General features: G+C 43.1%; 1 protein-coding gene across 1 annotated transcript in view; it reads right to left on the bottom strand.

Annotated features, from left to right (window-relative positions):
• Positions 1-23,478, bottom strand: part of LOC144724546 (sodium/mannose cotransporter SLC5A10-like) — a 60,513-nt gene that overhangs the window by 9,038 nt on the left and 27,997 nt on the right. Inside the window, exons 6-11 of the mRNA XM_078603785.1 lie at positions 19,440-19,545; positions 17,645-17,725; positions 17,002-17,210; positions 15,578-15,713; positions 7,259-7,366; positions 4,031-4,181 (exon numbers count right to left, since the gene is read on the bottom strand). Of these exons, the coding sequence (XP_078459911.1) occupies positions 4,031-4,181; positions 7,259-7,366; positions 15,578-15,713; positions 17,002-17,210; positions 17,645-17,725; positions 19,440-19,545 (791 nt within the window). The remainder of the gene's footprint in view (positions 1-4,030; positions 4,182-7,258; positions 7,367-15,577; positions 15,714-17,001; positions 17,211-17,644; positions 17,726-19,439; positions 19,546-23,478) is intronic.

Genomic DNA, 23,478 nt, shown 5'->3' with positions numbered 1-23,478 from the left:
GGTGGACCACCAGACCAACTACGCTAGTTACTGTGAGTCGCTACAACGGACAGGACCCTCACTGGGGTCCTCGTCCACGTGTTAAGGACTTCTTCTTGGACGTAGAACGTAGATCGTAGATCTTCAGATGACGGCAGCAACGCTGACCCCCAGTCCCTGTGCGAACCCCGGTTTATATACTCCCGGGTCGTGGCTGGCCCCGCCCTTGGCCACGACCACCTTCGAGAAACTTCTCGTCGCTTCTCGACCCTTCCCGTAGGATCTCACCCTGACACGTGATCATCCCCTAGCTCCCACTTGGGGCCCCTGTGTAGATCTTACTTGTCACGTGCCTCCCAGGGTCAACCAAAGTGTCATGGCCTAGGGTAACCTCATCCTATGGCTGACACTGTCACACTCCCTCCTGTAGGAGTCAGCACTGCACGCCACGCGTGGTGCCACTGAGCGCTATCTCAGCGCTCACCGAGTCCCCTCTAGGGCTGGTACTACACCCACCTACGGGGTGTCCGCGATAATAATACATCGCACGCCGTGCATCGCTAGATCCGGCATTACACAGTGACATACACGATTTCGCTACATACATGATGTACGCAATGTGAGTACATCACACGCCGTGCCCCTCTAGGGCCGGAACCATACAGTGACATCCGCGATGTCACTACACATTGAAAACAGCGAAATAAAACTTTCGAAATATTTAAGCAACTAGTCTTTCATTGTTTTTAAAGAAAATAAGAATCATATAAATTATTCACCATAGGAAAGCCTCACTCAAACTCAAGATACATTTTCAGGACAGTCCTGCACGAGGATGTTTGGCCAATTCTATAAATATGTTCACCTTTACTTGTTTATACATTCATAGTTTTATTTTTGGGAGGAAATCAGGCCCACAACACCTGGAAATCTCTCATCATCGCACATCCAAGCTCTAACCAGGCATATATACCCTGTTTAGCTTCTGAAATACAGTAAGATCAGGCACATTCAGGGTGGTTAATCATGGTGATTTGATCACAGAATATGTTTTTCTATGTAAACAAAATCGGAAAATTTCCCCAACGTAAGATAACCATTATCCTTTAAATCAGAGATGGAGAACGTCCGGCCGGCGGGCCGTATAAGGCCCGCGATATCATTTGGTGTGGCCCTGCCAATGCAACCGCAGGCGGGATTCGAAATTCAATAAATCTAGGAGCAACCTGGAAAAGCAGTTGCGAGTAGCAACATCATCAATACCAGCTAACATCACACGCCTCACCAAAGAGAAGCAGTTCCAGCCATCACATTAGGGGTGAGTTAATTAAATGTTTGACCAAATATAACTGGATAATTTTTAAGTTGATAATTTTGTATGGCCCGCGAATTATGTTATAAATCTCCTAATGGCCCTTGGCAGAAAAAAGGTTCCCTACCCCTGCTCTAAATTGAGGGCTCGTTCAGAAAAATGCAAATAGTTATTTTCTCTCTCCCTTAACTGTCTATAACTAGTGCTTCTCAAAGTGTGGACCACCGGTGGTCTGTGACGATCCTCATGGTGGTCCGTGGAGTTGTGAATCAACTGCAGGTTGATCTGTAAATAATGACATTTTCATTCATATTTTACTTATGATATATGTTCCGTTAATATGAATCATTTAGTGTGAGTGGTATTTAGAGAGAGAAGTGCATGCGTTTTGTCACCAGGAGTTGGGGGCTGAATGGTCCGCAAAAATGTTTGCATCGGTTGAGTGGTGCGCAGGCCAAAAAACTTTGAGAAACACTGGTTTATAAGCATCACCTAGGTTATTACTTCTCTGTATGTACATATATGTGCAAACACAAACCTTTCAGAAAACGCAATTAGCTTTGATATTAAATGTCCCCTTTAATGGGCTGGCTTTTTGCGAGCGGGCAGAGTGGCTGCAGATCAAAAGGACAAGTCTCCTGCACTTTGTAACTTTGTAAAGAAAAACCTTTGAAGTTATTTTTGGTTGACCCTGTCAACATCCCTTGGGATGGATCGGCCTACTGAAAACTTTTGGCACTTTAGAGAAAGTGCAAAGCTGATTTGGAAATATATATTTTTTTACCTCTGCTCCAGTGCTAATTCACAGTCCATGTGTGCAATGGCGCACACGCTCCAATGCATGAAATTACTATGCATGATCATATATATTTCCCTACATGGGTGGCAAAGTTTTAATATTTTAGTCCTACTCCTAAACTTATACAAATATGTATATAACTAATAGCTATTTCAAATGATCTAATTGGGATCATCAAAACGTGACCTATCATGAGCTGAGAGCATCTTGCATTATTCACAATTTATTGTAGTATCTAAAGGTCCTATAAAAGGTAAAGGCAGAAAAGGTGCAGCCCTGCAATTACTTGCTTAATCCTGCTACGAGCGGAAAAGGCCTCCACTGGAGGAAGTTCTTGGTGAGCCCCCAAATGGTATTTTAGCCTATTCTTCCACACTGGTCTGACGTTATGGATTAGGTGGGATTACCCACACTTTACCCCACCGAACACGACCGGCCGATCAACTAACCTGGTGGTACCTATTTATACTGCTGGTGGACAGTGTTGGGGAGGGCTTTTTTAAAGTACTTATTTCTTCAACTGTGGCACGAGGGAATCGAACCTGTGTACTAACCATTACCCCATGGCAGCGTCTCTCGTTGACCTTGGATTATGGAATTCTTATGGAAGTGCAACTTAACATATTGTACTTGAGTATATTACTGTGTACTTTAACGTATATTGTACATACGCATGCAAGTCAGTAAACAGGTGGATGGTCAGCTCTGGTGAGGTGGTAAGCGAATTGTGCTGTGAATCCCACGACCTGAGTTCGATTATCAAGACGAACATCTGTGATGAGTGGCATCTGAACTGTTCCTGACAAAACCCCTCCTTCACCAACCCACACTGATCAATTATACTAAAATACCTTCCATAACTGTCACAGCATGGGACCATAAATTACTATTATTGTTAATTATTCATTAATACGTGTGTGTTATGGATGGCAACAATCTAGTCACAGTAAATATCAAGACGCCACCACAGACAATGCCCTTGAATACTGTCATTAGACAGGGTGCTTTAAGATCCATGAGGACAAAGGTCATATAAAATGAGAAATGTAATATACGAAAATTAACAACAATAACAAAAACATTTTCACGATGAAACAAGCACGGACCTCAGGACTCATTGCCACTGGAGGTCTCAGACAGTGGTGTAAATTCCGCACCTCTGTGATGTGACCCCCAGAGGGAAGATTATTGGGATTAAAATCCCGTAACTCTCCGATTATTAGTCGTGTGATTTAACTTCAACATGGAATGGCCGGCTAGTTTCATCATCATCATCATCATTGAACCTGCTTCGAGGCGCCTTGCAGCAGGTGACCCCCAGTGGCAGCTGTCTCTGTGCAGTCACAAGGTGAAAGCAGCACCAGCCTGCAATTGCGCATTCGTCTGTCAGTAGGAGGAGATGTTGCTCTCTGGCTTCCTAATTACATAACTACGAGTAATTTATCATATTTGGACCATGATGCCTGCACACAAACACTTTTATTTTTTCACATTAATTAATGGGATATTTTAATCGTCACTGTGAAGCAGATAACACATATACATATAAGGTCAACACACCTGCAGTATTGACCAGGGTGACTGCCGGGATCAAACCATGAACCCGTGAAACCAGCGGCAAACGTGCCACTGCTGGGCCACATCATCGCAGAGTCTTATTGTTGGCACCATCTCCTCTTACCTCTTACCACGGCAACTCTTTCTCCCACTTCAGCGAAAACAAAAATATGTTCTTGCTGTGGGTTTCCCACCTGATGACGATTGCTTGTGTTGCAATCGAAACGTCGTGATTTAATTTATTTTATTTCTAGCTACGTGACTTTACCGAAACAACCAAAGAGTATGGATCCCTGCCGTCACGTTAAACTTAAAATATAGAATGGCACCATCTTATTTAGCTCCAGCCCGACGTGTGTGCGAGTGAGGACTGCGGTCAGGACCTGCCGACGACCATGAGCTCTCGCTCGCTCGCGCGGGGCCGTAGGCGAGTCCACAAGTCCATGGTGAAGATGGTGCTGCTGCTGTTGAAGACGGACGTCAGCGAGCTCATTAAGGCAGCCATCATAGCCGCGAGCATGACACCCTTCAGCCCTGCAAGCAAAGACGTGCACAAGACAACGATCCCACGCGTGGCACGTAACAGACTGTTAGAACAAGCGCTGTTAGCGAGCAGTACCTATGAAGGCCGGCACAGCACACGAGGGGGTGGGTGGCCAGCACCACGCCCGGCCGCCTTTGTTTCTCTCGTGGCGATGTTTACACATCGCATCAGGTACTCATTTGAGGCTGCGTCGACCTAGGGGAGGCCCAGGACCGGTTCAGATAATCGTCACCGGTGTTGGCTGTGAGCGGAAATCAAACCCGGGTCGCCAGGTTCGTAGTGCAGCGCGCTACCGGCTACACTGCCGTGTGTGTGTGCACAAGTACGTGTGTATGTTGAACTTCTTTCACACCGTACGTAGACAACCGCGCTCATCGGAAAAATACGTTTTCAATCTAGATTTAAAAGTGCATGGCTCCAGTGGCCTCCTAATATCGGAATGAAGAGCGTTTCAGACGGCCGCAGAGGCGCATCTGAAAGCGCACGGTCAGGTGACCGTCTGTGTTTGATGGTTTGCCAAAAGCCGCTCTGAGGATGACCGCAGTTTGATCTATACGATGTAGACATCCATGCATGCACACATACTCACACATCAAAGATAAAGGGCGCTCTTTGTAGCCATGCTGTTGTTGGGGCAATTGCTCTGAGCGAGCATCTGTTAAGCCAAGCATAACACGAGTGGGTGGTGACATGATTAGCAACTCTCCCTGCCACATGTCTCCCTGGTGTTGATGTTTACAAAGCACACCAGCAACTCGTTCAAGGCTGAATTGACCTATGGAAGTCCTCGGACAGGTTCAGATAGGACTTGTCACCGTTGTCATCATGTCCAGGAATCAAACCCAGGTGGCTGAAATTATGAGTGCACCAGCCACTATTGCTCTTCTGTACAACTGCGCTAAAGGGTACAGGAACACAAATACGTACACATGCACACGCAATAAAGCGTACAGCTTGCACGTGCACACGAAAAAAAAGATCCCCCGTATAGCCTCTAACATGCTGTTGGGGAAAGTGCTGTTCACGAGCACCTATAAAGGCCGGCACGGCACACGAGGAGGTGGATGGCCAACACCACGCCCGGCCGTCTTTCTCTCCCAATGTGTACACACCGCACCAGGTACTCATTTGAGACTGAGTCAACCTAGGGGACGCCCATGACCGGTTCAGATAATCCTCACTGGTGTTGAAAGTGAGCAGAAATCGAACTCGGCACACCGGTTCGTAGCGCGGCGCGCTAAACGCGACACTTTCGTTCCCCACGTGCACATACACAGAAAGCACACACAGCGAAACACTTTATCTTCTTTATAGTGTGTTACCACATGCCGCACTGAATGGGATTCAAGGTGATAGTGAAATGTATCATGGCTGAAGTCCAGAACAGTGTCGTTGGTATTATAATTTTCTTTATTCCATGACTCTCAAGCGACGCTCCTCGACAGAATGACAAATGACTTCACCTCTGTCATTATCAAGGCTAAGGCGAAGGCATTAATATCATGACATCCGGTGTTTGACACTGCACAGTCATAGAGCCATGACCGCTGTGTTGTGACCAATCTGGCGCAGCTTTGCCGCCTAGGGCAGTGCATGGAATGGGGCTAATGAGATACGAACCAAGATGCCGCCCTGAGCACTGGCTTAATAAACGACAGGCTGTCCGACTTTCGGTCGTGTCGCCTTATTTTGAGCTCACGGTCCATATCAAGAGGCCACCATGGCCCATTGATAACACCACACCTCGCCGTTGCTTTCTTCCTTTCTGCTGTCAGTCCCTGCAGCATCAGATCTTACAATCTTATCGTCGTCGTGTTGCTGTAGGTCTTCCCCACAGTTATCAAGCACTGGGTGCGACTCCAATGTACGTCTTGGTAACCTGCCCCCTCTGTCTTGAATCCACCCCCATACCCAAAATAATCTCCAAAATGGTTTCATGCTATATTGTAACCTACTAGCTAACCCCCCCCCCCCCCCACAGTTTAACTAGTATTGGCCAAATATCCCAATGCTGAAAAATGCTGGTCATTTTGGGAATACACATAACAAGGTTGCCCCTCGCCACCGTGAAAACTTTGAAGGACCCTGCTGAAAAAAGAGTCTTGAGACTCAGTGACGATTTTTTCAACAATAATAATTGCTTACCTAAAGTGGTACAATATAAATGGGGATCCCTCTATGTTTTTCTTTTATAGAAATAGTGTGTATGGTTTGCTTATGAGGCCCCTATTTGCCGTGGGTTTTCCACAACACGTATATGTACACGAGCAGTACACTTACCCTGTTCTGAAATTCACAGGACAATATATTTGTCGGCACATACATCTAAAGAATGTGCACCTATAATCAAATAACGTTTCACACTTATTTCAGCTGAAATTTTATTTATCCTTGTTTCGGACAGCAGGTGATCTGATATCTTAATGGTATCCAGCTGCGGATTAATCATGGTTGTTGATGATAACGTTGTAGTGATAGTCAACGGATCTCCAAGTGAGTGGCATTCCATTGGAAGATCATGAGAATGATGGTGATGATGATGAGGATGAAAAACTGTAATGAATACACCTATAATTGTTTTTAAATTGCAAAAGCAGTCTTGGATTCAGACTGGATGACTTACCTGCCATGTCCATCCAGTGCTCGCCGAGCTGCATTGGCTTCCGGTTGCCGAACGAATACATATGGACGTACTCATTACACACAAAGTGCTTGCTACAAATTAACCACAATACCTTGTGGTTAATTGATCTCGTCAAGGAGCTTAAACCATCAGGTGAACTCCGGTCATCCTCGCCGCGGCTTTTGGCTGGCCATCGAACAAAGACAGTGGCTACCGCATCACGTGCTTTCAGACGTGCATCTGCGGCCGTCTGGAACACTCTTCCTTCCGATATTAGGAAGCCACTGGAGATATGCACTTTGAAATAATTCATATTGAAAAAAATAATTGTTCTAGAACAGTTTTTTGTTTAGTTTGTTGTCCTTCCCCCGCACCTCCGATTAGCATGGTTGGCTATGTACGGTGAGAAATAAGTTCAACGCACAATTTTCAACACATACATACCTGGAGGCATGAGCTCCACCACCAGCTTGGGATAGGCAATGTTGGTGCAGCCGGCAGGGTTCCCACAGGCCTCCTGGCAGGTCTCCCGCGTCGCGCACGCCACCTCCTCTGCACGTCGGCACACGTGGACGAGAAGCTGTAATGACGTGATAAATCTACCGCTCCGAACAATGGGTTTGTTTCAACAACTAATTGTGTCTGACGGTGTGGTAAACCGCGTCGAGATCTCAACTGGGAATCAGAAAATCGCGAGTTCAAATCGATGTCATCTGTAATGCATCATTGTTTAACTCTAAAGTGACTGTATAATGCCAGGAAGGCCCACCTCTCCTGTAGACTCAATTTGTCTTTGACACATTACCCGAATTAATGTTTTTCTTTATCTTAGAGAAACTGCTCCTAACTCTCAACTCAGCACAACTGAGGAACGTGAAAGAGAGTTTAAAATTTTCTTGAACCACATAAGATTAGCATGGTGAAAATTATAAAAAAAATTACTAAGGTCAAATGTCATAGGTTTGGTGTAGCTCATCATCAACAGCACTCGGGGTGAGGTTGGTTTGTATAGGGGTAGGGTCGGGCTATGTAGGTAGGAAAGGGATGTCAATGGGTGGTTAGGCTAGTGTGTGTTGGAATAGGGTAGGATTAGGTAGGCTGAAGCGGCTGATGGATAAGCTGTAGGAGTAAGAGATACCAACATGGGTCTTGTATAGCAGCAGAAAATATTGAGGTATATTGCTGCTCATAGGCCTAATGAGTTAAATTATAGCTAAACGTAACTTAAATACAATATATAAGTAAAAGTCATAATAGGATCAATCGTTGTAACAGAAAATGAAACAAATAATCCAGCTCCAAACGAAACAACTCCATCTTTAAACCGAAGATCTCAATAGTTACAGTGAGGTAAAATTACCCGGCCATTATGAGCCACCTGAGCTATTACACTGCTGCAGAGGTATCTTAATTTGTACTGAATGAAAAAAAACCGCTTTTTTGGCAGACTGCCTTGGCAGTGGTGCATAATCACAAATAACACTGCACTGAAATGTAATTCAAAACTATAAATCAGAATCAGAATATTTATTTATACTGGAGGAATCCTATGAGCTATAAAATTATTTTCCACGGATGTCCAGTAGGGGCGGGTAAGAACGTTACAACAACAAACAGCACAACAACATTATAGTATTGCAAAGTACAAAAAAGGTAAACAACCCAACATAGAACATACAAATAAAACTAAACCATCCCCATTCCACCAGGCAAAGCCCACTGAGGTATTAACTTATTTTTCAGAAGCGGCCCATGATTTGGACATTTATAGGTCCGAAATAATCTCATTAATCTCAATGTGGTTTTCTAAATGTGGAGGGAAAAACCGGAGGACCCGGATTAAGAAAATCCACATGACGAAGGGGAGAACATGCAAACTCTAAACATGCAGGCATCAGGGTCGGGATCGGGATTGAACCCTCGACCTCCTGCATGCCAGGCGAGGAAGATGAAAATAACATCTCACCACCATGGCGTCCCTTAAATAAAATACATAAAATAAATATACGTTCAAATTGCATCACTAATTCCAAAGCTTCGGAAAGGCAAGACAACACACACAGTCCGACAATAAAAATTGTACATTAAAATGTAACTCTCAATATATTGTTCAGGATTATATTTACAAATCACATTTGCGAATGCGGCTGTATTCGGCACTAATCTTCTGCTTCAAAATATTTTTGAAGGAAGATGTTAAGGGAGGAAACAAGGTTGTTCCAAAACGTTAGTGCTGCAATGGCAAAGGCTTTGTTACCTATTCCAATTATTGTTCTTGGGATAGAGAAAAGGCAATTAGATGGATGTCTTAGGTTTTTTGGATTTGACAATGGGGTTAATGAATTAGCTCAGTATAGCGGAGATTTACCAAAAAGGATTTTATGGATGAACAGGGCCCAATGTAGATTTCTTCTTGCACCAAGTGATGAGAGCTTGGATTTTAAGTAGAGGTCACAATGGTGGGACGTGTATGGTGCATCCAGTGCAAATCAAAGAGCAGAATTATAAAGTGGGTTTAGTTTGTTTAGTGATTCATTTGGAGCTCATCTGTTAGCAGCAATACCATAGTCAAACAGTGGTAGAATGAATGATAGCTTCGACAATTTGCAGGCGTAATTGAATGGGAAAACAATATTTGATTTTATATAAAAATCCTATTTTATTTGTAATTTTCCTCGAGATGTGATCAATATGGGGTTGGAATGTACGTTTATAATCAATTAGTAAACCCACGTGTGTGAAGCACTCCGTTTGTTCAATCATGTTGTTTTTGATATCAGTAATAAGGTGAAGAGAATGAAACTGGATTTTTGTTTGAGGAAAAGACCATGATCTCATTTTTTTTATTTAGTAGCAATTTTAGTCGTGACAATTGATGTTGAATTAAATCAAAATCGTGTTTGGAGATTATGTTTATCTTCTTTGTGAGATTTATCTGATACTAGCATGACAGTGTCATCGGAAAAGATATTTCATTCTGAATGATTTAAGTTTAATCCAAGATTGTAAAAAAAAAAATGAGATCAGAATTGGACCCAGCATGGAACCTTGTGGAACACCCTGTTATTTGAATATTTATGGACGAGATGTTATCACTATATACCATTTGAGAACGGTTTGAGAAGTGGCTCTTAAACCATTTTATTGTACCGTATGAAATTGTTAGTTGACCAAGTCTTGTGAGTAGAACATCATGGTCAACAGTATCAAAGGCTTTTGACAAGTCGAGGAATAGTGCAGAGCAGCAATTGCCTTTATCCGGGTTATTGAAGAGAACATCCACCATTGCTGTGAAACATTATGCATCTCTTTGCTACAAAGAAGAAGGACCATTGTCTGAAACATCATCCGTTGTATTTTAATATACGCATTTGGTTATTTCTTTATTTTCATTGTTGGCCCATTATTGATGGACGTGTTGATAAAAATAAACAGAACACCACGAGGATGTCAAAGAATGAACCAGATTGCGTGGCAGGTGGCCCCTCGCAATTGCTTGACATTTCGGTCACTTAAAAAATCTATTCCAGACCTCCATGGATGGACAAAGAGAAGAGAAGCTGCTTCTAATAACATGTTTCCATGAAAAATTTGTTGAATAAAGAGTGTGCTGTTTTGAAATTCCTTTTCACCGGACAAAATGTAAAGAAGAAAAAAACGTTATTGCTTGCTAGAGATATTTTTTAATGCGTGTGCATTTACAAGCCAATGTGCGGGGAAATTGCACGGTGCTAAGCCAACATCTCTGAGAACCTGAGTTCTCATCCAGGTGTCAGCCACCTATGATTGAACTGGGTTGTCAGAAGAATCAAGTTGATCTCGGTCCAGTCACCAATGACTCATCCCATTACAGTCAGTGTGTCAGTTAAATAACCACATTTCAGCTCTGAGGACGAATCGTTTTTGGTTTGTCATGAGGAGGAACAGGTTTGGCAGGACATATGAAAGTGGGTACTGCATGGTGTCAATACGAAGTCTATTTACTTCACAAGTAGTTACGTGATGTCGTGTTTCAAAGAGAGGAACAATGCTCACTGTGAGACTTAGACATGGATACTTCTCCATCTCATGGTGCGACGCTCATACACCAGTGGGAATTTAATTCATATAATAGAATAACATCTGAGATGGTTAATATGTCCGTTCATTTGTGTCTACTCATTCTGTTACACGTGCATCTGTACGATCTTTTTGCTTCAAATATGCACGTATTAAAGTGGTTATATTAACATTTTGTAAATGCATTTTTAATTAATTTATATAAAACTGCACAAGTTAACGTAAATGTCGTGTTCATTCATATTATGATATCTTATTACATTAAAAAATATATATTCATATCATAAAAGTGGATGATCATCCAAATGATATGCACCCTGCAGCAGATATCTCTAACATTGGCCACACGCGAGCTATCAATCAGACTCTGGTGAAGATTGATGAATATAAAGTGCCATTATGCCTAGCCTTTGTAGACTTATCAAAAGGCATTTGACTCAGCGAAAATTGATGCGATCATCCAAGCTTTTGCAAACCGTGGCCGAAATAATATATATGTATTTTTAGATGTAATGTGAAAAAATATGAAATGGCTACATTGAGATTGCATGAATAAAGTAACACGAGGCATATTTTAGGGGTGCCACGGTGGAGATATTTTAACTATCTCACCGGGTAAACAGGAGTCATGGGTTCGATCCCAATCCCGACGCCTGTATATTTGGAGTTTGCACGTTCTCCCTGCGGTTGCAGGTATTTTCTCTGGGTCCTTTGGGGTTTCCCTCCATATTTCGCAACATGCATTTATAGTATTTGGCTGCGAGGAATTTCCATATGATAAACCACTTCGTTGAGCTATCATTTGTGACCAGGTCACTTCTAAATAAACGATATAGCTCAGTGGACCTTACCTGGTAAAATCTAAAGTTGAGTTTATACTATCGGCGATCAACCCTTCCAGCGAGATGCCCTGTCCATTCCCACGTATTACGCTTCTTAACAGTTAACATCATAGTATTTAACTTTGTACATGCTTTGGTCATTGCCTTCCTCTTTGTTTTTCGGTGTGCCTCTTGATGCTTTAATAGCCGGTGGTTGAGACTTATAACCTAGTGGCAGCTCAAGGATAATTCACGTCGAAGATTATTTAAATCGTTAAGATGGAACAATGGTTTCAGTTGGTGCGCTGCAGGAGCTAAAATGGAAAATTGCAAAGATAAATATATCCAGCAGTAAATAAATCATGGCTGATGATGTTCATGATTTTTTATTTATTTAAGTGTAAGTATGTGGGGAGTAATAACAACACAGAGTTCACTCAATGCACTATGATCTCAGAATCCTCACGTGGCTACGTGGCCATGCACATCATTCGCAAATTATATCTTAATTTGTCCTGGATGTCTTGTAAATTGATTTGGACTACAATAAGTACCTTCATAATAAAGGTTTTTGGGTTAGATCGCGTTATTTATAGTGTGAATCCACAACATTTAACATTTTTGTAAATGTTGTGGATTCACTCTTCAACACACCGTTGGGCTAAAGTAGTGAACTATTTGTCTTTTGTGAACATGACACATTTTTTACTGATTGGCCGTGTCGGGTGGTGGAGGGTTGCGACACATTTATAAATAACGCGATCTAACCCAAAAACCTTTATTATGAATAATATTGGTCGCAAAAGCCTACGTGTTAAATAAGTACCTTGTTAGGTGCTGGCCACACCACCCACTCTTTTGCCATGCTGGCCTTAATACACGCTAGCCACACTTGGCTCCATAGGCAACAAGACTAAACGGGAGAATTGTATAGTTTTGTATTTGTGGCTTTCTAGGATCAGTAGCACCTGACTCAAACTAAAGTGGAGGAAGACACATCCCCATTGAGACCTGAGACAGTAATTAAGATGGCACAGTTCTACAGCAGCGGCAAGGACCTCCATCGGATAATCACTATTGACATCCCACAGAGTGGTATTCATGTTAACAACTCTGGAGGGATAGTAGGCTGAGTTGGTTATCAATGGCAGTTGAGAGCTCTAACAGCAACACCACCTGGCCATATATGTGTAGTGACTTAAAAGGAGTCACTATGGCGTTTAGCCCTAGCTACTGTCACAAGAGTGGAACTGTACGTCTTGAGCCTCTCTCTGGCACCAGAGTAGGTATGGCATGGAAGCGGGCCCTCGGGGACATGGTTCTGGTGACGGTCAGAGAGAGGGCAAGTAAGGACGTGACAGTCTGGGTGAACCCCAGAGGGCACGTGACTGGGACAGGGTAGCGAGGGGGCCCAAAGGGTGGCTTCAGGGTCATGTGATGCTTGGTCGAGAACCTTCTGGTGAAATCCAGAATGGAACATGGCCGGCCGAAGGCGGAGTGAGGCCATGCTCGGGAGCATAAAAGGGAGGTCCCGAGAGCAATCGCGGCTGTCTGCTGGAATGGAACCCTCGGTGCTACGTCTCTTCAGTCTTCGGTCTTCGGTCGTTACGCTCGGCATCGTGGATCAGGCAGTGTGTTGCTGACCTGATCCGTTTATGTAGTTACCCTATTGGGTAACTATGTACGTTTATGTAGAAACCCTGTTGGGGTGTTATAATAAACGCGTTGCCTCCAAGTCAAGTGTGTGCCTCTGTAGAACCCACAATATATGTATATATTGTCAGTTCCCTCTTGCAGCTATTGCTTTCAACGGTGTATGTGTTAGAAAATATATGAATATGTTATGAGGCCACTAATGGATGCCATGGCCTCAGCTATGTTAATGCAGTTTAATAGAAACCAATTAGGTAACAAATAGATGCATATTGCACTTCCGTTATGTAGCTAAATAATAGAAATGTGCATGCCATATATATGTTATGGTTTTTGTAAACTGGTCCAAATAATGCACACGAGGCTGAGAATAATTCATTGGAGTAATTAGTTAATTTTGATGTACAGTATGGTGTGCATATGCATGCCACCTAAAGCAAATAATTGCCTATTGTTAAACTACTGCTGGATGAAAGACTCTCACGCTGTGTCAGCCACGGGGGCTGTGTGACTATACTTTGTCACTCTGGGCAGAGTGGGTTGGCAAAATGGGGGTACTGTGTTGTGGGTCTTTTAATATATAACAGGACCCTGTGGGGTGGGCTGGTAGGAACGAATAACCAAAGAATATAAACATAATGTATTATTACACTTGTTTAGCCAGGAAAGCCCCACTGAGTCTAAAGATTTTTGTAGGGTCCTGCCAAGTATTTGCAGTAGGGGGCGATGTTGCTACACCGAATCGGACGATACGAAGGGAGAGTGTGAGGCCTAGTTCTAGGCTTTAGGCCTAGCTGTAGGCGTTAGGCCGCTGTGAGTTAATTTGTAATTTAAATGTTTAATTATTTATGTAAAAGCTTTAAATGTAAATGTTTCTATTTAAAAACATCAGGGAATGTAACATTGTAAAACATTAACTCCCTTTCACACACGCGGGGGTACGATACGAAGGGAGAGGTTGAGGCCTAGTTCTAGGCTTTAGGCCTAGCTGTAGGCTTTAGGCCGCCGTGAGTTAATTTTAAAATTAAATGTTTTTATTATTTATGTAAAAGCTTTAAATTTAAATGTTTCTATTTAAAAGCATCAAGGAATGCAACATTGTTAAACATTAACTCCCTTGCACACACGCGGGGGTACGATACGAAGGGAGAGTGATAGGCGTAGTTCGAGGCTTTAGGCCTAACTGTAGGCTTTAGGGCGCTGTGAGTAAAATTTGAATTTTAAAGTTTTAATAAAAAGCTATCTCAGGGAATTATAAGGGAATGTTACACTTGTTTAGCCAGGAAAGCCTCATTAATGTAAATGTTTTAATTAAAAGCTATCTGAGGGAATGATAAGGGAATGTTACACTTGTTTAGCCAGGAAAGCGTCACTGAGTTTAAAGGTTTTTGTAGGGTCATGCCAAGTGTTTGCAGTAGGGGGCGATGTTGCTACACGGTTGGACGGACGGTCAGACGGACGGACGGACGATATAATCTATTGGAGGCTGGTCCACTTCGTTGCTACCAGTATAACTCGCCATTGATGTCTTTCATGGGTGTGTAGACAACTTACATTTGGTCGTCATGGTAAAAGGGGCGGAACCATTTTCTTCCCTCCGTTTTGGACAGCGATGGCGGAGCTCTGGCATGGGTTGCAGTAAGCTGTGTTTGTGGTTGTTCCCGTTTTCATTATTATGAAAGAGTTTTATTGTTACCAGACCATCCTGAGCGCGATCATCTTTGACTACACACGTTAGTAAGGTTCCAAATAAGGAAATAGACTATAGACTGGAGTCAAATTCCGAGCCCAGGTTCATGAAGAAGCACGCTTCGCAACCATGATACCACTCATTGTGATTCATTTATGCCATTCCATATTTAGTTTGGTGGTGCTATGGCTAGAGTGGTCACCTCACAATGAGAAAAACGTGAGTTCATATCCTGGTTCAAAGGCAAACTCATCTTTGTGGAGTCAATAATATAAGTGCCACTTTATTGGAAGTTAACAGTGATGGTCCAATGCCTGCCATAGGTATGTGGAATTTCCATTACTGCCTTAAGGCTGCGAACGAAGATGACCACCACCCATTGTTGAAGCAGGGAGATGTTTGACTTTTTTACTACATCAATACCTCTATAATAATAAAGGAATTAATGTCACCTCAGCTTTTGTCTGTCTGGATATTTTATAATATGGATATATAAAGTAAATAACACTTGATCAACTCGTATCAAGACTGCAGTGGCACCTGTGAAAAGCACACGGCTGATCATTCCTGGTAAGATGAGGAGGAAGAGAGGCAGGATCTTGCAGTAGGCCGCCAGCACCGACCCGCCTTTGGCGTGCGTGAGGTTCTTGGCTGAAATTGACCTCTGCACCAGAACCTGGAGACCCACAAAAAAACAGGGTTCAGAGAGCTTTACATGGCTGACTGCAGCCAAACCACATACTATACCAGAGCAGATAACCAATCTGGAGACGGAGAGATTCGACCCGTTCGTGTGCAGTAGTAAGATGAGTGTGGAATCGTATAACCATGGGGGATGGCAACTACACTCAGAGGCCTTCATCCAGCAGTGGATAGAGAATAGTTGTTGATGATGAACTGGTCGATGCACTTTATCTAGTACACAAGGAGCTCCAGTTAAGCATTCGAGGAAGTTATAATGTGGGTCTCTTTCATAATAGCGTCCTTCCACAGCCCTAATACATTCCTGCCAGAGATCACATGGCTTCTGAAAGCAGACCTAGACATTTTCGACCGGAGTGTCTCTCAGTTGCGTCATCGCATTTGCTTTCAAGTTCTCAATATCTTAAAAAACAACTCCTTACAAAGTGATCTTTAGCTCATTTCAAAGTGATGCTACGCACTGCATTTTCTGTGCAAGGCACATTGTAACGTGGACTCGTTGTGGAGTATTCGAGGGCAACTTGCCCTTAAAACACGTCGTCCGATGTCACAGTCGTTGCTCTTTCTCCACGACAAATCACAAGGTGACAAACTCTTAATGACAGCCCTTGCTTGCGCAATTGCTGCCCTGAATCACTGTGTGTACGCAACAAATGCGGAGAACTTAATAATAATTTCAGGTAATTTTCTGTACAAAGCACACTTCATATCCTCCCTTCAATTTGTATAAAATCCTTCAATTATCTTTTTGACTGGACAGAATGTATATTCCAATACAATTTGGATGTATATAGCATCTATATATATATAAACACATCTTAAGGCAATGCACAAAATAGTGATACGTTCATCATCTGGGAAAAAGGAGATTCTGATTTACTTTTTAACAGTGGAGACAGTCATGATCATGAACTTGGAGTTGGAAGAGGGGCAAGGAATGGACAGCTTGGATATCCCGTGGCAGGGAGTGCCAGACAACATGGGCATCAGAGGAGAAGAAGCAACGCAACCTCCCACCAAAGTGAAGATCCTCCGACAGAACACCTCTGTTGCGGGAGTGGTGAGCACGTCAAGTGGAGTGGGGTGAGATGAGAGGGAAAAGAAAGGGCAGGGGCATGTCCATGATGATCTTGAAGGCAATGAGGGCAAAAGAGTCAGTGGACGGCTCTGAAGATCGGAGTGCTTATGTCACGTTTACCGGTGTGGGTAAGAAATCTTGCATTAGCATTTTGACGTGTTCAACAGAATCTCGCACTCAGCACCTGGTCAGTGCAGAAGTACCAGGCAGAGAGGATGGGGATGCCCAACACTACACCAGGCCAGGGATAGTCTCCATGGGTGGCGTCGCGGAAGATGTGGAAGGCGTCGGACCGCGGGGTTCCACAGGTCGTGTTCCCTGCGAGCGTGACGTTTGGCATGGCCCTAGAGTAGCGGAGTTGCAGCTCCTCAAAGCTGCCCACCTTCATGAAACCTGTGGCAGCGCAGCCGGGTTATGGGGTGGGTTGTCGTGGTGTAGTTAATGAGTGTGCAGGCTCTGCAGCTGCATTGGGATGCATGGGATGGAGGGCCCCAAATGCTGAGCTGCAAAGGTGGTTGGAGGAGGTGGGGAGAGTAATGGGATCGGAGGGCCTATTTCCTTCCTCGTCCCAGAGCCCGTGCCAACCATGGGTATGCCACTGGCTAAATGGTTTAGGGTTGGATTCTTACGGCCAAATAGATTCATTATTGTGAATATCAGAATTGATTTAATTTGCTAAATAAATGGATCCTTAATATGCCTATAGGTTATAAATAGTCCATACATATTTTGATTCGAAAGTACCAAGCGTGAGACACATTGCGGATTTTTTTAGAAAATTCAGACAAAATGTCTGCATGAAGTCTGTGGTTTAGAGGGCAGCTTACTGAGGATCATGAGGACAAAGCTGCCCACGAGCATGATGACCAGCTGGAAGGTGTCTGTGTAGATCACGGCCTTCAGTCCCCCTGGAAAAATAACATTTTTTTACTCTTAATCATAATGAATAGGTGTGGTGGCACACATCTGTTATCCAGCACTTTGGAGGTGAGATTTGTGGAGATCATTGTGTGAATGCAATTCCCAGTCTTGCTGGGTTACAAGGGTGGCCAGTGCGTGGCAGTACAGAAAGCAGGATGCCAAACTGCCTGAATATTTTATTGTTAACCCTATGTATGAGTGGCTTTTCACTGGCAACCCAATGCAAACACCCCACATTCAAAACAAAATTAATTAACAAACTGACCAAATATTTCATGGCAGAGCCATTCTTAAAGCGTCTTCACAATCAGTGATGATATATTGTATAAATTACGATAATTATTATTGTTATAAATGGGGATGGCACATTACCCTATCATAAAAGTAATTTACAACAGAAAAAAACACCATTTTAAACTCGGCAAATGAAAACCTGATTTCTGCAACAGAAAGACCAACACTGGCATAGGGACTGGTCGCGTCAACTCCACATTTTTGTATTAATACCTTGAAAACGTTTGGATGGATTATGACCAGATTACAGCATACAGCCGCAGGCCACATCTAGCCATATGGTGCACTGCTGCATGAGGTTTACCACTTAGTAACAGACCACAAACAATATGTATTCATCACTCAATATTGAGATATCATAATGGCCAATGTTGTGAATGTCACCACACGTCGCCAATGCTTTTTATCTTCTGCTAGATCCCACAGTTGCTGCACAGCAGACATACGACCTCCAAGATCCGTCACTGCCAAAATTTTAATCCCACTAATCGGGTACTAGAGGGGGAATATTTTCAACCTGGCAACATTGTGCTTATAATTACAACATGCTAACTCACTTTTGTCATTACACGTGACTGAGGTGTGTGTTCATGTGTGGCCCTCCAAAAGTATTTGAAGTAATTTTTAGCCCTCAATAAGAATATGGTTCAGATTCCCACGTGAGAAAATGGGTTGCTTCGTCGGATTTTTGGCACAGAACAAACTTGCTAGTCTCTCCACTGTTTCGTTGTGAATCTCACCCATACGCATTATTAACACTAAACTTTAGATACATTCATTCTCAGAATGAGTATTTCTACCTGAACTGCCATAAAGATGTTGCGATTGAGCATTTTCTGTCGCAAAACCATGATATGATAAACCAATGTCAATTCAAGGGTTTATGATGGGTCATTCAAAGCAACTTGAAATCATGATTATATATTTTTTCGTGTTTTTTCAATAAGGTGAAGCTATTGATATAGAGTGGGGGTTTTTTCAGCAGGTTGTATCTATTTATTGTAACCAAAATCATTTACTTGTTGATTTTCGTCGAAAATTCAGGTGGCATGCCCATCTGAGTAACACCGAACGCACCAGGATTGCATCCATATTCCTGCAACATTGACTCCAGGAGTGAATTTGATCAAAAACAGTCATGACAGATTTAGCAATCGCTTTCGTCCACAAACAACCCAGCATGCTTAAAGTGTTGAGTATTTGGTTCTATCCTTCATTGGTATGTTTGTGATTGAAACTGAAAGTGAAGAAGTCAAACTTTCTCATCCGTATTGGGATTGTAGCTGCAATAGCTTACGCAGACATGTGCCTGACCTAAGCACCTATGCGATTTGTCAAAGGGAACATGACTCGAGGCTAGCTAAATATAGATGGAACTGATCGCGAATCGTGCACAATGGATCCCACCTGTGATTGTGTAGAGAGCGGTGATACCCAGCAGCACGAGAATAGATGTGTAGAGGTCCCAGCCCAGTGTAAGTTGAATGAAAATAGCCCCTGCATACATATCAGACTAGGGTATTGGAATGAATATGCAGACACACACATATAAATTACAAACACCCCCTCATATAGCCTACATAGATTGGGTGGTGACATGGGCTAGCGGTAGCGTGTTCACCGATTGTTGCACGGTTTGAATCCAGAGGCCGTCCTGATCACTAATGTGGGTGTAATAACGGTGAGGATAATGCTTTACTCGTAGTGGACGTTAAATATCCCGATGACCTCATTATCAAGAGTAGGCAATTACGTGCTATCCTCAGGGTCCAAATGTGGGATTATACATAGTCATCAACACCTCCTACTTGCAGACTAATGCCCCAGATCATTTTTGCAAATGAGGCTATCCTGGGATTTTGATTTTGTGGTTAAACAAAATAAACTTGCACTTTACTGTTGGGGCAAAAATCTCTAAGCAGCACCTATTAAAGCCTGTGTGTTACAAAGAGGGGTGGTGCGGTCAACACCACACCTGGTCATCTTTGTCTCCACAGTGCTGATGTTCACATGAAGTAAAAAGGTACCCATTTAAGGATGAGTGAACCCAGGTGAGGTCCAGGACCTGTTCAGATATCACTGGTGACTGATGTTAGCCATGGCCAGGAGTCTAACTCAAATTTCTAAGTTCAGAGAGATAATGACTGCATCAGTTTCCACACACGCTCAAAGGCAAACATAAACACACGTGAAATCATTGTTATAATATCTTAAGTTTAACAGAATTGTTGATGTTACTACCATTTCATAACGACCACATGGGGAAACACCGTGCCATAAAACCCACAATGTGGATAGTACACACGTTTGCCATCACGTTGCACTGAATGGTTGGATGTGTAAATTGATGAACACGTGGGTTCTGTCACTCCATTAACACAGCCAATATCCAGCAAAGCCTTAGCTTTTTGAGCTGCACAGCAAGACCATATGATAGCAGAACCTGAGCACGATACACACAAAAACAGAATGCATATCTATTCAGAACTAGAATAAAGATGAACCATTTATAATATCCCCACAGATGGAGGTGAAAATTAATAGATGAAACAATATGGTGCCGGCCCAGAAGGGCCGTGCCGTTCAATGTTCCGACATCGTGGACAGCACAGTGTGGGTGGCTTTGTGTAATACCAGCCCTAGCGGGGCTTTGTCAGCACTGGGATAGTGTGGGCACCACACACAGTGTGTGGTGGGGGCTCCCACAAGGAGGAGGGGGTGAGTGTCAGCCCAGGGGCAGGGTTGCCCCGGGCCATGGCACTCTGGTTGACCCCGTAGACACGTGATCCGGAGTGTCCACACAGGGGGCCCCAGGTGGGGGGGCTAGTGGGTGATCACGTGTCCGGGGAGAGCTCTTGAGAAGGATCGAGAGGGAACGAGAATGCTCGAGAAGGCGGGCGGGGCCCCCGACCGTAGTGGGATATAAGGCGGGTCCGTGAGAGGGACCGGGGTCGCTGCATTCTACAAGCTGGAAGCTCAACACCTACAAGAGGGAAGCTCTACGCCTCAAGTTGGAAGCTCTTCGTCTTACGAGGCAACCACGTGGTCGGAGACCAAAGTGAGGGTCCGACGCTTCGTAGCAGTAACCCATCTGTATAGCGTAGTTAACTGGGTGGTCACCACCCTCGGCTGTATCGGGTAAAGGGGCCGTTACCCCTTTGTGTTACGGTGTTACAATAAATGTGCCTCTAAAAGGAACAACGTCTGTGACTCAGTTGGTCTCACTAACATTTGTATTCAAAGCATTTACGTGTCTATGACCAATCTCAATATACTTATTTGGCATGGTGGTTTCCCATCCAATCACTGTGCAGGTTCGACCTCACTTAGCTTTTGAGATATGACGAGATCAGGTGCATTCTGGGTAGTATGATCATACAGGCTGTTTCTTTGCGCAGAGTAGATGATCTCACTGCAAAAGAAAACAAAACTGTATTTTCCCTAATATTGAATAAAAAAGTTAAACATTTCAGAACTGGATACTTTCCCTACGAGTTTCATGAGATGCTGTGAAAAGTATATGGGTTAAGTCAGGGCCTAAGGTGGGAGATGCAATGTGGGCTGCAAAGACATTGAAGGATGATTTTTAAAATTGCAAAGGGCTTCGGGGCATAATGCCAAATTACGAGCATAAATCAGGGATTTACATCGTGTCATGGAGCATGCATCTCAAGCGAGAAACATTGCAATAAAATAATGTTAATTCATTAGGGCAGGCATAATTCTCCACTTTAATGTCACGTTATTAAACCCCATAACTAAGCGTTGTTTATAAATCAATTTTGCACATCGCAAAGTAGTTTAATTTATTCCCATTGCAACTTTGACACATCTGTTATGTTGCGTTCAAGTGTTTATGAAATTATATCCTTAGTTACTCAATAATATGTCAACTGAGGCTCGAACCACTAATTCAGGTAAAGTATTGCTAGGAATGTTTGGCCAATCCTTGATAAAAAAAAATTCATATGAGCAGAAGCATCAGTACCAAGTGACAACTGATGCATTAGAGGAGGTAACACAGCACTGAAGAAGATGCACACCAATTAATTCCACCTGTTGTAACACAGCTTAACTGTCCTTTGCATGTGGGAGTCTATGGTTGCCACCTCTGAATACATGAATATAGGGAGACGGTAGAAATACGCGTCAATGCATTGTACTCAGTGGCGTATTGTTACTCAACTGACAACAAAGACAGGTGGCAAGCGTATGGGAATGTGATGATATTTGACAATACGCAAACCCAGACTTTAAGATGTATCTACTTGTGTTCAAGGCTTAAATGGACTTGCTTCACCATACATCAAGGAGTTGATTCAGCCACACACTCCACTGCCGATCGTGTCCTACTCAGCTCTAACCAAAGATTATGAAGACTAGGATGATTTCGGTAATGTTAACGATGGTGATGGCAACGATGACGGGCACAACACAGACAAAGACTAAGTTCCATTTTATTTTGTTCAACCAGACGAGACCTCACGAAATTAGGATCGCCTCATTTGCAAGAGTGACCTGAGTCACCAGAATGACAATAATATATATAATATTATGTATTTAATGATGTTTATTATTGTGATGATGACTGGGATCATGATGCTGTCGATAACAATGAGGTTAATGTGGATTTTGACTAAATCGATGAAGAGGATGATCATGATGATTGCGATTTTGCTGCAGTTGCTGCTGGTATTGTTTCTGTGACTTCTGATGATGACGATAACAAAGATGAAGATGGCACGAAGAGGCAGAGTGTTCCTTGTACATGGAAGGAAATCGAACCATCCAGAGAAGATACACACATATACGGGGATAACACGGAAATGTCCACAGAGGTAGAAACAAGAATCCTCTTCCTGTAACTGCTCGCTATGTCATGGCCCAGCGGTGTTTGGGAATTTCATATATGATCCACATAATACCCTTAGGTTTTTTCGGTAAAGTCACGTAGGTAAAAATAAAAAATAATACAAAATTATAGAAATAATAATAGAAATAAAATTATAAATCACGACGTTTCGGAGGCAACACAAGTCTCCGTCATCAGGTGGGACCGTCACAGCTAAATTTACTGTATCAAGTGAGGCAAAATTCCAAGAGACAAGTTCTTAAATACAAGTTAAGGGGAGGAGGGGGGAGGGGCTTATCTGAATGTGGTAGCCAATGAATGGAACGTGTTGGGGGGTGGGCGGGGCTGAAAGAGAACAACAGGTGTACAAGTTGTCGTTTTACCCAGTGTTGGTTGACAATCCAAATACAAAAAGGAGAGTATTGTTAAACGCTGGGGATGTCAACACTCGGTAAGGTAGAATAGTACCTGTCAAATAAGATGGTCCAAATATGTGTAGTTAAATCTTTTTTGTATGGTTAATAGCATCTTTCCAATGATTACTCAGTTTATACCCATCATCACGGTTGAAGTTATGTCTGTGTTTGTACATAA

The sequence above is a fragment of the Lampetra planeri genome, chromosome 21, assembly GCF_965212315.1.
Source record: "Lampetra planeri chromosome 21, kcLamPlan1.2.h2, whole genome shotgun sequence".
NCBI classification, from domain to species: Eukaryota; Metazoa; Chordata; class Hyperoartia; order Petromyzontiformes; family Petromyzontidae; genus Lampetra; species Lampetra planeri.
The sequence above is the reverse complement of the archived record's forward strand: the minus strand, read 5'-3'. Positions and strand labels throughout refer to the sequence as shown.